This window comes from Podarcis gaigeae, assembly GCF_964106915.1.
Source record: "Podarcis gaigeae genome assembly, chromosome: 6".
In the NCBI taxonomy this organism is placed as follows: Eukaryota; Metazoa; Chordata; class Lepidosauria; order Squamata; family Lacertidae; genus Podarcis; species Podarcis gaigeae.
Genome location: NC_139682.1, coordinates 69,213,363 through 69,230,182, shown reverse-complemented (window position 1 = coordinate 69,230,182; position 16,820 = coordinate 69,213,363). Strand labels below are relative to the sequence as shown.

The window sequence follows — 16,820 nt, the reverse complement described above, 5'->3', positions numbered from 1 at the left end:
TTCTGTCCCACCCTGTGTCAGCTGCATGCAGCACTGTTTTCTGTTCCACTGCAATTCATCTTCTGCTGAAATCTACGCTATTCGTCTTGCTGTCCGCTGCGGCAAACTTATTTGTGTATCCTATGCAATTACGCTGCCCGTATGCTATTCCACCCATCATTTCAGTGCAAATGAAAGGCAAGACAAGTGGTTTGTTAATCAGTTACGTGCCCTTTGCCAACTGAAAACAGCAACCACCACAGTGGACACCAGTTGTATTTGCTGGTTCCAGACATGGGACCAAAAAGTAAAAAGCTATATTGCTTTTCTATGTGGTGTAGGACATTCTCTGGTGCAGCAGCACAGACTTTTAGGTCCCTATTCAAAGAACAAGGGTTGCATATTTGCTTTTTGAAAAATAGCCTCTCTTTCCTCCTTAGTGGAGTAGTGACTGCTTACAGAAACACCGCTGCTATGGAAGCAAAGTTAAAGTTCAATGTTTTGGTGAATCAGATCTCAAATATGACCATGTGCTTAACTCCAGGGTGAATACCCTTTAGTCCTCAGCTCCATAGTGCAATGAACTCAGAATACGCCTACAGAACAAAAGCAATTGAAAAGCAGAAGTTATTTCCCTTGACCTCCAGCTCTCCAGTCTTAAGCTACTGAAGAGCCACGTGTGGTGTAGTGGGTGATGTGTTTGACTATGACTAGGGAGGTCCAGGTTTGATTCCTCACTTAGCTATGAAGCTCTCAAGAAGCTATGAAGCTATCCCATAGTTACTTTTTCTCAGCCTAAGCTTTGTAAGAGGTATTCTGAGGATAAAATGGGGGATTGGGATGTATGCCACTTTAAACTCCTGAAAGCAAAAGTGTGACTTAAATGTTGTTGTTTTTTTAAAAAAAGAAAAACACTAAAGGGTATGCTTGAGATAAAAATCTAAATATAATGTTTACATTCTTCACTTGGATATAAAACGAACTAGGCAAGTTAGTGTGTAATACCTTAATTTCTATGACAAGCTTCATTTTTGCATTATCAACCTTTCTCCTTAGTTGTTCAATTTCATGCTGCAGAGTGGTGATCTGGATTATTGTATTATTCTAGAAGAAACAAAGAAAGGATTCGTACAGATCAGAGTTAACATACAGCCTGCACTTATTAATATCACTGCCTGTGCAAATCGTCCAAATCTGCATCTCTCCTTAAAATTATATGATTTAGTCCCTCAGCTCCTGTTTTATCACCTTCCTCCCAGAAACATACATAGTGCAGAACATCAGGGCTATGTCTCATACAGTTACAGTGGTGCCCCGCAAGACGAACGCCTCAAAAGACGGAAAACCCGCTAGACGAAAGGGTTTTCCGTTTTGGAGGCGCTTCGCAAAACGAATTTCCCTATGGGCTTGCTTCACAAGACGAAAAAGTCTTGCGAGTTCCTTTGGTTTTCCCCCCTTTCCCCCCCTTTTCCTAAGCCGCTAAGCCGCTTATCAGCTGATACGCTGATAAGCCGCTTAACAGCTGATCGCTAAAAGCCGCTAAACCGCTAATAGCGCTAATCCGCTAAGCTGTCAATGGGCTTGCTTCGCAAGACGAAAAAACCGCTATACGAAGAGCCTCACGGAATGAATTAATTTCGTCTTGCGAGGCACCACTGTACTCAAATGGTGGACGGATTGGTCACATGGCAGGTGAGGCCATGGCCTCACTGTATTAACATAAAATAATGCAATTCTGCATGTGAATTTACTTCCATGCTTAGTTGGTACACACCTGGTAGACCTTGCTATAGCTACCCTAGACTGACCCATTTGTCCTTCCCTTCTCCCCATGAGACTTCTATCTATTAAAAGGCACAGGTGAATTTCAGAGAGAGACTTCATGTGCAGATATGCGTGCTTCCAACGTGAGTTATCTTCCTGTCTCTCCACACCTCTTTATTGTGAGAGGGCGTGTGCTGGACTCCATTTTGGGGATTGGGGTAGACAAGAGGCTATTTTCTGGAATCAAGGGATCCAGTTTTGTCTAATATTTCTCCAGCAAATGAAGGAAAATGGGCAAGGAATCTTGTGGTTTGTATTTTGATTGTACTGCCAGTTTTAGACTCTCCCATCTCCCCTTTTGATATCACATAGTTTTGAGTTTGAATGTGTGACTATATTATAAAATGGAGTATTAATTTCTCCTTACAGCTATTATTTCAGGCAATGATTGCATCTTTCTATCTACTGGATGGCTTTCCTTCACCCAAATAGAAGAGACAATTGTCATAGATGTCACCTGGCCTCACAGCTTTGTAAAGGAAAATGGCAGCACCATTGCCACAAAGGAAAACTAACACAACAAGTGGTAGCTGAAATGGTTGAAAATGAAGATAGAAAGCTGTGAGAAACTAAATGAGGAAGTTCCTGGTGCTACCATTTGTGCAGTAGTGAAAATGGTCAAGAATGTGTTTCCTTTACCCACTTGGAGTGTGCTCAAATAATCACATCTTTCTCTACCAGAACAAGCAGGAAAGAACACCAGCTCCTCAACTAACATTCTAGAAAGTTCCAGAGTTGCTCCGTGCAAATTCAGAACTCAGTTGTGGGAATGAACAGAGCTGACAAAGATGTTGTCTTAACGCATGATCGAAGCCAGGAATGGAGAACCTGTGGCATTCCAGATGTTGTATTCCGATTCCCATCACCCCTGACCACTGGCAATGATGGCCGAGGCTGGTAGGAGTCCAACAGCATCTGGCAGATCACAGGCACACCGTCACTGCTGTAAACAGAAGGTAATCTGAAAGGGGAGGGGAATCATTCATGTCTTATAACTGGGATATATAACTGGGATAAATCTTGGTTTAACAGGAAGATAACTTGAAAGATGTAAACAGGAGGAAGTTTGCTACATGAGAAAAGGCTGAGACACAAGCAAATCCTTTGGTTCTCAGAGTAATTAGCAGAACTGTGTTGATATCTCAAGGGCATGATTCATATGGGAAGGATTTAATTAACTTAAAACTGTATTCTCACGAGTTTCATTGTCGAGCCAGCGAGAAAGCTATTTTACACACACAAAACAATTTAATTACATATCAGAGTCGAATCAGGCAAGCAGTGTGTTATGCCAATTCAAATTGAGGGGGAAAGAGCCTGCAGAGAAATTTCCATCTTTCCTGTTTATAAAGCTATGATTTTTGGCAAGGCCACGTTGTTACAATGCTTTGTATTAATTTACATTTCATCTAGTTTGGGGGACTTCTCTCTGTCTCTCTTTACTGCCATTATAGTATTTGTCTTCTAGTGCAGGTCACTATCAATTTTCATTATTTTCACATTCTATACACAATGCCTTGATACAGAAAAGCTTGCATGGGCAACCTGTGGTCCTTCTGAAGTTGTTGGACTTCCATCATCCCCAGCTGGCATGGTCAATGGTCAAGGATGAAGGCAGAGAGCTGTAGTACGACAACATCTGAAAATCCACAGCTTGCCCATCCCTGTAGCAAAGGAACTGATTACCCAGGTAAGTGTATGTTTAGGATCATGGCTTGAAAGTTAATCTGCATGGTTATCATTTTCCTGTGCAAAAGAAAAACAGTCTGATACAAATATCCCGGTGAGCGTGTTCAGTTACGGAATTGAGCCTTTGAGATATAAAAAGTAGCTCAATTTAAATTATACAGGCAGGGATTATGTCAGATTAGTGAAGGAAATTATTAAACTCTCTTCTAGGGTTATTATAAAATCTGAAGAATACTTATCTGTCTAAATGGCATGAAGGAGCTTAGATTTTATGGAAAGGGGAGCTAAAGACCGAACAAACAGCATTACCTTTGAATTAGCAACCTGTGTCAAATTATTTCGTTTTTTCCTTATATCCCTAGCTTCTAGCTGCATCAACAATTTCTGGTAGTGAAGCTCTAAATCTTCCCGCAGTTTATTTGAAACTTCCTCCAAGGAAGCTGTGACTTTTTTAGCTTCAAAATATTTCTTCTTCCAGGAATCACGAGCTGTTCAGGGAAACCAGAGCACAGATCAAAATGATATTCTCAATGGCGCAATTCTATTCAGGTTTTCAGACCCTGTTCAGTTCAGTGAGGCTTAGTCCTAGGGAAATACAGGATTGTAACTTAAAAATCAGAATAGTAAGCAATATTGCTCTGTTCAAACATAGACCAAAAATATTAAGAGTTGAAAACATTGTATAAATTTTAACATGCTAGGTCAAGTGCCACGGCTTTCATACAGTATTTAAAAAAGAATAGCTGGATTCTAGCATGTGGAAACCCAAACTCTCGAATGTGTGGTTTGCAGGCAGGTATGAGGCTTCGCTTTAACAAAGGTAAAGAAGGGGTATAAACTGAGAGACATCTAAGAAATGGTCCAATTCTGATGGAAACCAGGCTGCTAGATGACACACTGCCATGGAGGGGGAAGCAAAAGCAAACCCACCTCCAACAATGATGCTATCTTCTAGATTTTCTAGCTCCTCAGTCCTCCACCACCTCCACTCAAGCAGAAATAAAGTTATTCTTCCTTCACCTTCTTTATTCCCTTGACCTGTCAAAACCCACTAAACCACACCCACGACCAGTCAAAAGCTACCTTGGTTTTTATAGACATAAAGCAGCTACACTTTGTCAATGTATCTCTTGGGCTTCCCTTTTTCCAAGATACTGTTTTGGTGACTCCTGAGACATTGGAGGCCAATGCAAAAGCTGCCTGTTCACCTAAGTACAACTTTTAAAAGGCAGAAGGTGGGGTGGAGGGGGGAGATTTTGTTGTTCGTTTTTTTTCTGGCAACTGGCCTAAAACAAAACAAAACAGAACAAAAACTAAGGAGGTGGGTGTGGGTGTGTCGATAACAACCTCACCAGATATCTCAGCCTAATAACACATACCCTGGTATCTCCTGAGTTTGTTCTGTTCCAGTAAGCTCCTCACTTTTTTAACCAGTTCTTCTCTAGCCCTCTCCAGGTGCTTTCGTTCTGCCTTGATGTGTTGCAGCTGTCTGATCAACTCACTACCTGAGGAAAAGAAACCTCAAGATTAGTATACTTGTGCTGGTTAAAAAATGCGGAAAGACCGGGATAAAGAAATCTGAGACAGGAGTGCCTCCGAGAAGAAAAGAAGCCCGGGTCTGCAAAAAGATCTGCAGTATTTTAGGAGTCTTTGGTGTGGCAATTTGGAGCATCAGATCCCCGCCTGCCTCCCAAGATCCAGGCACACAGCCTACACTAACATTCTGCCCGTTTCTGTGCTGTACAAGATGGTAGTGCACAAAACTCCACACCGTATGAAACAAATCTTTCTCTGTGACTTTCCCCTTCACATACCTCAGACATACCATCTGAAGGTGTCACTGCAGCAATTCCTCTTGAGGGATGGGAAGAGAATTTTAAAACTTGAAAACACATATTGTGTTTCCCAGGCTTTCCCCGATGAATACATTTCCGCCAGGACGGTAATGTTTTAATGCTTGTATTTTTGCATAGAGATTTTGAATATTCAGCATTTTAGAAATGCTTTTAAATAAACAAAATGATGCCTAAACGCCTAGAGATTAATGAGACCAGGCATGTCTACTGGGAACCTGCCACTGCATAGCTCTTGTCAAAAGTAGAAACCGTGCAACATATGGGCAAGTACAAAAAGTCTGCACTACTCCAGAGAGGTGCTGTGGCTAGAGTTGGACTAGGACCAGGGAGACCTGGGTTCAAATCACCTCTCAGCTACAAAGTTTACTAGGTGGCCTTGGGCCAATTATGACCTCTCAGGGTAACCTACCCACCTCAGAGGATTGTTGTGAGGTTGAAATGAGGAAGGGGAGAACCATGTATTGACATGGTTGAGCTCCTTGGACAAATGGTGCTCTATATACCATATTTTTCCGTTTATAACATACCCCCATGTAGAAGACACCCCTTGTTTTTGGGGACTCCAACTTGAGAAAATGCGGGAGCGGGGAGATTGTATCTGTGTATAAGACGACGCACAATTTTGAACATAATTTAAAAATAAAAACCCTAGTTTTTTATGGAAAAGTACGGTATAAATACTGTATGTGAAATAACAAATATAAGTTCTATGGGGATTGTGCTAATTGTATAACAAAACAAAACAAAACAAATTCCTTCCAGTAGCACCTTAAAGACCAACTAAGTCAGTTCTTGGTATGAGCTTTCGTGTGCATGCACACTTCTTCAGATATGTGTATCTGAAGAAGTGTGCATGCACACGAAAGCTCATACCAAGAACTGACTTAGTTGGTCTTTAAGGTGCTACTGGAAGGAATTTTTTTTGTTTTGACTATGGCAGACCAACACGGCTACCTATCTGTAACTGTATAACAAAACACTTAGTCTGTGATGTGACACAGACGGCTGGATTAATTTTAATGATGTAAAAACTGAATTAAGCCAAATTATCCTCCCTCAGGGGCACTCGGTCAAAGAAAAGGCAAGCACTGAAGTTGGGATTAGTGTCTTTGGAACATGCCGGCAATGACAAGTGACTCCTTAGAGGCTCCCCGACAACGGTGTTTGCTTACACAATGCATGCACTGGAGTCACTTATGTTTAAGCAAACTCTGTCTCCTACTTTGTAAGAGAGCCAGGAAAAGCCTGCTGCTGTTAACTAATGCCATTTTTAACTACCGAGTTGTTGCACCCCCTCAAAAATGAGAGTGGTGAGAGGGGTCCTAGTGCATACTTTGTACTTGGTTTCCTTGGAATGAAGGTCCCTAGAGAATTGTCGTTTTTATGTGTGTGTTATAAGAATTATCTACACACACGTACAAGCAGAGCATGAGATTCCAGGCTTTTCCTGCTTTTCCCATTAGGTTTCCAGAGGCTTTGATTTTTGTCAAGTCATATTCACACCATACGTTTAAAGAACATGGCTTCCCCCCAAAGAATGCTGGGACTCATAGTTTACCCCTCACCAGAGCTTCAGTTCCCAGCACTCTAAACTATGAATGTAAGACAGTGATTTCAGCTCTGACCTAGCTTTGTCGCAATCCGTTTCCATTCTGCTGCAGTTTGGCTTCTGCTAAAACCAACATTTGTTCATCTCGCTATCCACTATGACTGAAACTAATTACATAATTAATTCCAGTACATTTCAGTGCAAGAGAAACAGCAAAAACAATGCAGAAAGTGTATCTTTTATGTGACGCTTATGGACTGAAAAGCAGCAGCGAAAACTGCTCGCATTCGCTTGTGAGATTTCCATGCCTGATCTCAGATGAACCTGTGAGTTAGGAGTGACTTCTGCTGTTGTTTCCATTTCCAGCAGAATTCTTTGACATCCCTACCATTAACTATGGTGACCAGGAACCTTCGGGGAAAGGTGTGCTTTCAATGTACGGTGTGGATGTGTAGGTCTCTTGCTGTCAGTCTTTGTTCCCTTTCGCAGTCAGGCATTTTGGGCGAAGACTTTAACCCCATAAGATCTCTTAGAACGATTGGCTCACCCTCTGTTGGATAGATTCCACTGGGAACTTCAGCTCTGTTTACAGACAGAGCCAGAAGAGGTGGAGTAGGAGGCGAAATATACTGGCTCAGATGTGCAAAGTCATTTAGGTTATTTTCATCAGTCTAGGGACCAAATGAAAAAGCATGTCAGCGTTTGCTGCTTTCCCTACAGTACATGAAACTGGAGATTCTATTTGTATCAGTCTTAAAAGGAAGGCTAACCCAAGTGCCCTTTTAGTGGAAAACAATAGTTACCTTCAGGGAACCCTGTCCGCAACCTGTCTGGCTAGGAATCCATATGCCTCTGCCACTGACCTCTAAACATTGCAGAGTATCGAGGGCATATTTCATGGCACACATCTGGCCCATGTGTTCTGATGGACAAGCAAGCTGAACTTCATCATTGCCCCAGATAGTGGGGTAGGAGAGCCGAAAAAAATGCCAATATATTTCACACCTGCCAATCCATGAGCTGCTTTGGTTTCAGATAGTACATGCATACACTAGTCTAAAAGCCAGGGCCACAAAGTTTCACGGCCCTCTAACAACTATGGTGGCTCGGTTACCAGGAGTAATGTATTTAGTGTTAACTCTGGAAGTGTATACTAACCAAACTAAACCACCTAGGATTATTTTTTAAAATACAACACAAAAATGCATTATATTGGGGTAGATTATTTGCAAAAATATGTACATTAGCCAAAACAGGATATTTCACCCTCAGATGTTTAAGGATTTTCATGAGGATTTATGTCCCAAAAAATGCGAATTGCTGCAGAAACGTGGAAAACTGAATTTAATATTTTTAAAAATGAAAAACTGAGAGAACCAAAATTTACATAGCCTTCCATTCCTGTTTCCAACTACCGTATTTTTCGCCCTATAGGACGCACTTTTTCCCCTCAAAAAATGAAGGGGAAATGTGTGTGCGTCCTATGGGGCGAATGCAGGCTTTCGCTGAAGCCTGGAGAGCGAGAGGGGTCCGTGCGCACAGACCCCTCTCGCTCTCCAGGCTTCGCGGACCTCTCCGCAAGCGGGGGGAGCGCTCCCGCTGCTTGCGGAGAGGTGCCTGCATGCGGAAGCCTGGGCGCGCTGAGCTCAGCGCGACCAGGCTTCGCGCACCTCTCCGCAAGCGGGGGGAGCGCTCCCACCGCTTGCGGAGAGGTGCCTGCATGCGGAAGCCTGGGCGCACTGAGCTCAGCGCGTCCAGGCTTCGCGGACCTCTCCGCAAGCGGGGGGAGCGCTCCTGCTGCTTGCGGAGAGGTCCCTGCATGCGGAAGCCTGGGCGCGCTGAGCTCAGCACGTCCAAGCTTCGCGCACCTCTCCGCAAGCGGGGGGAGCGCTCCCGCCACTTGCGGAGAGGTACCTGCATGCGGAAGCCTGGGTGCACTGAGCTCAGCACGTCCAGGCTTCGCGGACCTCTCCGCAAGCGGGGGGAGCGCTCCCGCTGCTTGCGGAGAGGTGCCTGCATGCGGAAGTCTGGGCGCGCTGAGCTCAGCGCGTCCAAGCTTCGCGCACCTCTCCGCAAGCGGGGGGAGCGCTCCCGCCGCTTGCGGAGAGGTGCCTGCATGCGGAAGCCTGGGTGCACTGAGCTCAGCGCGTCCAGGCTTCGCGGACCTCTCCGCAAGCGGCGGGAGCGCTCCCGCTGCTTGCGGAGAGGTGCCTGCATGCGGAAGCCTGGGTGCACTGAGCTCAGCACGTCCAGGCTTCGCGGACCTCTCCGCAAGCGGGGGGAGCGCTCCCGCTGCTTGCGGAGAGGTGCCTGCATGCGGAAGTCTGGGCGCGCTGAGCTCAGCGCGTCCAAGCTTCGCGCACCTCTCCGCAAGCGGGGGGAGCGCTCCCGCCGCTTGCGGAGAGGTGCCTGCATGCGGAAGCCTGGGCGCACTGAGCTCAGCGCGTCCAGGCTTCGCGGACCTCTCCGCAAGCGGGGGGAGCGCTCCTGCTGCTTGCGGAGAGGTCCCTGCATGCGGAAGCCTGGGCGCGCTGAGCTCAGCATGTCCAAGCTTCGCGCACCTCTCCGCAAGCGGGGGGAGCGCTCCCGCCGCTTGCGGAGAGGTGCCTGCATGCGGAAGCCTGGGTGCACTGAGCTCAGCACGTCCAGGCTTCGCGGACCTCTCCGCAAGCGGGGGGAGCGCTCCCGCTGCTTGCGGAGAGGTGCCTGCATGCGGAAGTCTGGGCGCGCTGAGCTCAGCGCGTCCAAGCTTCGCGCACCTCTCCGCAAGCGGGGGGAGCGCTCCCGCCGCTTGCGGAGAGGTGCCTGCATGCGGAAGCCTGGGCGCACTGAGCTCAGCGCGTCCAGGCTTCGCGGACCTCTCCGCAAGCGGGGGGAGCGCTCCTGCTGCTTGCGGAGAGGTCCCTGCATGCGGAAGCCTGGGCGCGCTGAGCTCAGCATGTCCAAGCTTCGCGCACCTCTCCGCAAGCGGGGGGAGCGCTCCCGCCGCTTGCGGAGAGGTACCTGCATGCGGAAGCCTGGGTGCACTGAGCTCAGCACGTCCAGGCTTCGCGGACCTCTCCGCAAGCGGGGGGAGCGCTCCCGCTGCTTGCGGAGAGGTGCGTGCATGCGGAAGCCTGCGCGCGCTGAGCTCAGCACGTCCAGGCTTCGCAGACCTCTCCGCAAGCGGCGGGAGCCAGCCCTGGGCTCCCACGGCTTGCAGAGAGCTGCCTGTTTGGGGGCTGGGGTCGGGGGAAGCTCCGGCGGGCCTCCCCCGCCCCAGCCCCGCGCCTGGGGGGGAAATAATTTTTTTCCCTTTATTTCCCCCCCAAAAAACTAGGTGCGCCTTATGGGACGGTGCATCCTATAGGGCGAAAAATACGGTAAATATGCATAGGCATGATCTACTCCTTGGTACTTTGGTACTGAATATATCTCTGTGTATGTGTACATATACATACATACGCAAACATTATAAACCCGCATGCATCTCCAATTGCTTGTAGCATGTGCTACTTCAAATGTATGGCAAAAGAGCTTGTTTCATGAGCATTTGTCAAGAGTGGGTAAAAGTTATTCTGCTTCAACAACGAAATCTTATTGTAATCAACACTCCAAAAGAAAAGAAAAACGAGCTCAAGTTACTGAAACGATTGCAACCAATTTCAATTACCTTATTTATTTAATTTGCTAGACGTTTGGAAACATACCTGGCTATCTTGCACGCTACCGGTGTCAGCAACAGACTTGGCAATTCCAGGATGCTGTTGGCTAAAAATGAAATTAAAGCATAGTGCAATTACATTAGAAACAATAAATAATTCTAGGATGCTGTTGGCTAAAGATGAAATCCAAGTGCAGTGTAGTAATTACATTAGAAACAAACCACCTTAATTAAATTTGTTTAAAAGGCTGGTGGGATCTAACAAATATAGAGTGCTGGGGTGGCAGATTACCAATCTGAAAACGGGGTGCTGAAATTAGGGTGCGGCAGCTTGCTGGTAGCCAACTGGACCGGTAGCAAACATTCCATGGAAGCGCTAACCTCACACACAGGAAATGAGCTGAAGAGAACAGGTTCACAGGTTTAATTATATTTGTCTGAAAACTAATTAAAGTGTTTGCTTTTCCCCCCATTATCCAACACGTTGGGAGCCCTTAATGCAACTTTAATGAAGGGCAGCTAATACTGTCAGCATGGCAGCTTGTTTATTTCAAGTGTTTTTAGCCTTTATCACAAAGATATATAAAGAAATTTCTCCATTTCGTTACCTCCTCATTCTGTGTGAATAGTCCATGTCTCTCTCCTCCAAAGATTCTGGGATTCCAGAATCCCCTGTGGTGTGTCTTCCCATTCCAATTCCTGTCAGGTTACCTTCGTTTTCTGTATTTGCATCCAGCGCAATAGGAGCTTCTTCTACATCAGAGGCCAAAAAAATAATAATGTTTAGCTGTTTTTAATGGTGTGTTTTAATGCTGTAACCTGCCCTGGGATGTTAGGGTGTAGGGCGGATAATAAATAATACCTAATATTAAATAATATTTCTGTTTGTATATACATGTTTTTACTTCTGCCATCCAACGCCAGAAGCAATGGCTTGGCGAAAAAATGGGCATATCCGCCTGAAGCAAAAATGGAAATTATCAACGCAAAGTCAATAATGCCAGTTGGCTCACAGGCAGGATGTAGAAGGAAGACCCTGAGATGAAAGAAAAATCTAAGGGCAACTGCCAGTGTGTTTTAATAAAAACGTGTCCAGCCCTATCACACAGGAGATTGTAAAATATAGAAAATGGGAGGCAATCTGGACAAAGGTGCGTATCAACCGATAGGCAGAATACATTTCCCCTTTCTTAAACTGCTGTAGTTTGCAATGTCCAACCATTTCAAGTTTCTATTTTTTTCATCTAGGTTAGGATTGGTGTCACTCCTGGCTTCTAATTAGGCCTGATGCAAGCAAGCGGATCTTATCACCTAAAGAACCACCAATGTTTACTACCAAAAAGCTGTCTTCGTGTGGCTTCTGGACCAGTTCCACAGATCACTGAGCTTTATTAAATAGTTTAATGCAAAATACTGTATTTTTCCGTGTATAACACACCCCCGTGTATAAGACGCCCCTGTTTTTGGGACTCCAAATTCAGAAAATAGGGGGAGATTGCCAAGAGTTGTTAAGGTTTACTTTGGGGGTGTGTGTGCCAAATATTGCTCAGCTGCCTGGTTGACACTGCCAGTCCCACACGTTGCCAGAGCCACCAATCGTCTGCCTGCTCGCCACTAATCACCCACCCAATTGCCACAGCAGCAGCCAATCAATAACAGCCCTTGCTGCAGCCACCAATCTCACACCCAACCACCGCTGACAATCGCCTGCTCGCGGCTGCTACCAATTGCCCCTCCCCCCTCTGCACTATCTGTGGATAAGATGGCCCCAAATGTTTAACATTATTTTCTAATTAAAAAACCTCGTTTTATAGACGTAAAAATATGGTTAAGTGCATTATTTCTTAAATGCTTTCATGCAAACCAAAGGGTTGGGATTCAGATTGGCTATTCCGTAAATGGAAGGCCTCCTTCTGTTGATGGAAAGCTCTCAGATCCTGTGGTAGTTCCCCAAATAGAGGAAGGTGGGAGGCAATCTTTGCTTATTCCTCTGCCCCCTGGAATCCTGCAAGGTGCCGCTCATACTTTTCCAGGTAGCTCCCCGAATCTCCACAGCAGCTTTTTCAGATCGATTTTTTTTTTACAATGCTAATGCAAAATACAAATAAACTTTAAAAGGAGTGCTAAGTGGAGCAATGTATACCTTTTATCTTCTGTGTGATGTGATTGACTTGAATCTGGTTGTTTCCCTCTTGCTCTCGGTTCTGATTCATACGCAAAGGTGCAACAGAATCTTTCTGTTTCTTGACCTTTCTAGGAGTATTTTGCTGTCGTTCTTGAGCTTGGCTGAAAGACTTTCGCTGAGGAATTTTCACTGATGTGGATTTCCTTACGGGGTTTTGTCTCACAGAAATTTTACCTTGGAATGTATAGGGAGATTTAATGGATTCATTTAGCTCTCTGTTACAACTAATTTCTCCTGGAGGCAGTACATAATTATATATTAGGCTATATATACTTATGAGAGTTGTGTTAAGTTGTAGATTTATCATATATTATTATAAATAATCATATTCAACTATAATAGTCATGTTAATGTAAGTAACGTGAACTGCTTTATGCACATTTTGAACTCTTTTTTTGTAAGCCACTTTAAGTTTATTTTATTTCTAAGAAGGCCGGGTATAAATTTTTAAAGAAATATATACCCAAGTAAATAAAAGTTAAGGGGTTTTTTTTGGTAACAAGTGATATTGTTGGAACCTTTGTTAAATTAAAAAAAGCAAATGTTACATATGCCACAGTCTAGGTAGGACCAAAATACAATTAAAGATCAGGAACTCGTATTGCAAACAAGTCATTCTGATTTGATTTCCTCCCCACCCCTGAAACCTTAATTTTGAACGAAACCAGCCCGGACATATGATTAATTGAACAAGGGAATGGCAATGTGACAAATGAAGTTTCAGGGAAGAAAAACCTAATGGGACCCAAACTCTAGCAAAACTGTTAACACCAAAAAGGCACAAAACCAGATTAGTACTGTAGATGGGAATCCTACTGCTAGCATCATCAATACAGACAATGAAATAATGGCCAGGTTAAAGATGCTTAATCTCCCTCTCAAATAAGGTATGGTGGGGCAGGGGGAGAGATCATTTGCCCTCTCCTGACACAACGTGCTCCAAGCCTCGATTGTGCAGAAAGAAATTAAAACTATGCTTTCCTCCTCATGTTGAAAACTCCTCATGGTTTCAAACAAGGTATAACTTGTCTGATCTTAATATGAAGATTCCTCTTCTCCTCTTGCTGGAGGAGAAATAATTGAAAACTATTTTTTCAAAAAATCAAAGGAAAATAAATATTTGTGCTATCCTTGCAGTTTGACCTGCACTTGGTTGTTATAGCAATTAAGCAGCCTTGATATATCTCACCTTCCCTTCTTTGTGAATTATATTTCTCTTTAATCCTTTCGTTCTGTTCTTGCTTAGAGATCTGTGTTGCAGGGAGATCTTGAGCACTTCCTTTTTCAGTTTCGTCCCATCCTATTAAATTATTTTTATCCTGAGTTGGGCTGAGATGATGTTTCAAGGAACTCTCCAAAATGTTGGGGTTCTGACCAGCTTCACGATCTGGAGCTGATACGTCAGGTGGTCTATGATATGATGTATATGCACGTATATAGTCTGCATTACTGTGATGTCTTTCTGGAGTTGACGATGAAGATGAATAAATACTTTCCACTCCAGGCAACAAATAAAGTTCTGGATGAAATGCCTGAAATATACAGCAAGTTAATCTGAAATAAATAATATATTTTTAAATAACATAGCTTTGCTTTTACACGAAAATTGATGTAACAATATACGTACATAGGGAGGAGCAAACGATTTGAGCTTCAGTTCTGTTTCTTGCTTTGCTTTCACCTTGGAAACAACAGAAACAACGTTATCAAAACAGGATAGTGCCATACCACTCAATTTGTATAGCATCTTACATTCCTGAAAGCCAGAATATAACATTTTTTTTAAATGCTATACTCAAACTTTTGTGAATAATGGAAAACACAGAATATCTATCTTGGGAATTCTGCTAGATAGTTATGCCATTTTTTATTTACAAAGGCATATAAATTCTTTTTCACTTCGGCAGTTTTATTTTTATTGTTTTATTGCATCTGTCTGTTTTTAGAGAATTTCTAATAATTTTTTTTATAAGTGTTAGATTCAGAGATGCCGTTCTGCAAACAGCTCATTCCATTTCTGGCAGGGAATGCGATTCAGCAGAAGTGTCTGAACCATCTTAGATCACTGCTCCCTTAGGATTGCTCCATTAATCAACCGATAAATCAATTCATTAAATCTCATTAATCACCTAAGGTGAATGCCTTAGAAGTAACATAGAAAATGCTGCTATAAATTTGGCTGCCCTTATTATTATTCTGAATTTATATGATCAGAGGTTTAGCAAAAGTACTAAATGGTCCATAATGGTTCCAGTCTTCAGAAAGTCACACTCAACAGTGTTAACGGGGAGGCACAAAGAGAGTTTTAGAAGCAACTTTGGCAGTTTTGAATCTGAATAGAAAAAGTGAAAGAGCATCAAGAGCACTTAGAGTTTATAGATAAGCTGACTAAAACAGAAGTATATTTGGGGTGCAATTTTTCTTTTGAGAGCTAATAGAGAATTAGCGGTTTTGCTTTAGAAGTCTGTCTTTATTACTTTCTCCTTATAAATAATGAACTGTTATAAAATCTCTCATTCTTGTGCCACCTCTGGACTTCTCACAGGGGAGTTGGAAGTACATAACAATATAAAAAGATGCTTGTTTAAAACCACACCAGATTTTTACCGTGAAGGGTTGCGGTTCATTAAAATAAAAGCATGTTGCTTAATTTGAATGTCACTTAACTTTAATGGCTACAAAAAAATAAGGCTGCTGATTCCCCTAAAATAAAAGCAACATGTCTTTACAGAGTTCAAGTATCTCTTCTCTTATTAGAAAGAAGTATCTCTGGGAAGAGATTAAGGCGCTGTTGGGCAACGGTAGAACTGGGAAATTCAGCAAATGTTTGTTCACATGCCTATAATTACATATAATTGCTCTGACCGCTCAAATATTATAAAACAACTTCAACCTTTCCTATCAAGTAAATCAAAAGGGTGTTTTATACCATTTGTACAAGGGCTTTTTGAAACGTACAAAAAAGTGGGAAAAGACCAAAACAATATACATAGTGATTTGCTGAAATATAGCATGGGCTCCTTACAAACTATAGTTTGTAAACTGGGAGCAGGGCTTGAGAATATGCACTCCCTGCTCCCTTATTCCTCCCCACACCTTTCTAGAATCCCCCACTGCATGTTCTTGTTGGCCTTAATCACGGATTGATTATAATGCCTGCAGTGAAACTAACCAATTCCGATACTGATCTGGATTTGATAGCAAGGGTTGAAGCAGGTTTGGAAATCTTGGTTAAGATGGAACCAGATTAGTGTTAGCCTTGGTTAACATCACAGCAGATGCGGCACTACAATATGAAAAGACAGCTGGCAAGTGAGATATCTCCAAATTTGTCTGGCAGGGCAAAAAGCCCAGAATCAAGTTTAAAATATTAACTGACGCTAAAGAAAGAAGGGGGTTTGCCCTGCCAGACCTAAGGTTGTATTATGAATCAGCAGCTTTCTGCTGGTTGAAAGACTGGCTGCTTCTTGAAAACACTGATGTTTTAGATTTGGAAGGATTTAACAACACTTTCGGATGGCATGCATATTTGTGGTATGACAAGGTTAAAATTCATAAGACTTTCAAGAACCATATTGTTAGGAAAGCAGTGTTCAATGTCTGGACAAAATATAAAGACTTATTAGAAAACAAGACCCCAAGGTGGTTATCACCTATGGAAGCTAAGGCTCTGAAAAGACCCAATATGGAGGCCAAATGGCCGAAGTATTGGGAAATACTAGAAAAAGATGGAGATAATTGGAGGTTGCAGAGTTTGGAGAAACTAAAAGATAAAGTGCGAGACTGGCTACATTATGCTCAGATCAAAGAGGTTTTTAAATTGGATAAAAAGATAGGATTCCAGGTGGAAAAATCGAAGTTGGAAACAGAACTGTTAGAACCTAAGACCAAGGTACTTTCAAGAATGTACAACTTGCTGTTAAAATGGAATACACAGGATGAAACGGTTAAATCAGCTATGATAAAATGGGCACAGGATATTGGGTATAATATCATGTTTGTTGACTGGGAAAGGTTATGGACCACCGGTATGAAGTTCACGGCATGTAATGCCTTGAAAGAGAATATTATGAAAATGATATATAGGTGGTACAT

At 43.3% G+C, this 16,820-nt stretch overlaps 1 protein-coding gene across 6 annotated transcripts in view; it reads right to left on the bottom strand.

Annotated features, from left to right (window-relative positions):
* The window catches only part of SPATA1 (spermatogenesis associated 1), a 34,629-nt gene that overhangs the window by 4,105 nt on the left and 13,704 nt on the right, over window positions 1–16,820 (bottom strand). For 4 of the 6 annotated variants that reach the window (XM_083743420.1, XM_083743421.1, XM_083743419.1 and 1 more), the window contains 9 exons: window positions 14,353–14,406; window positions 13,915–14,257; window positions 12,684–12,959; window positions 11,149–11,293; window positions 10,587–10,647; window positions 7,445–7,568; window positions 4,872–4,997; window positions 3,802–3,980; window positions 985–1,083 (listed from right to left, as the gene is read on the bottom strand). In XM_083743420.1, coding sequence (XP_083599546.1) covers window positions 985–1,083; window positions 3,802–3,980; window positions 4,872–4,997; window positions 7,445–7,568; window positions 10,587–10,647; window positions 11,149–11,293; window positions 12,684–12,959; window positions 13,915–14,257; window positions 14,353–14,406 — 1,407 coding nt within the window. The remainder of the gene's footprint in view (window positions 1–984; window positions 1,084–3,801; window positions 3,981–4,871; window positions 4,998–7,444; window positions 7,569–10,586; window positions 10,648–11,148; window positions 11,294–12,683; window positions 12,960–13,914; window positions 14,258–14,352; window positions 14,407–16,820) is intronic. The other 2 variants (XM_083743424.1, XM_083743423.1) reach the window with 1 other exon arrangement.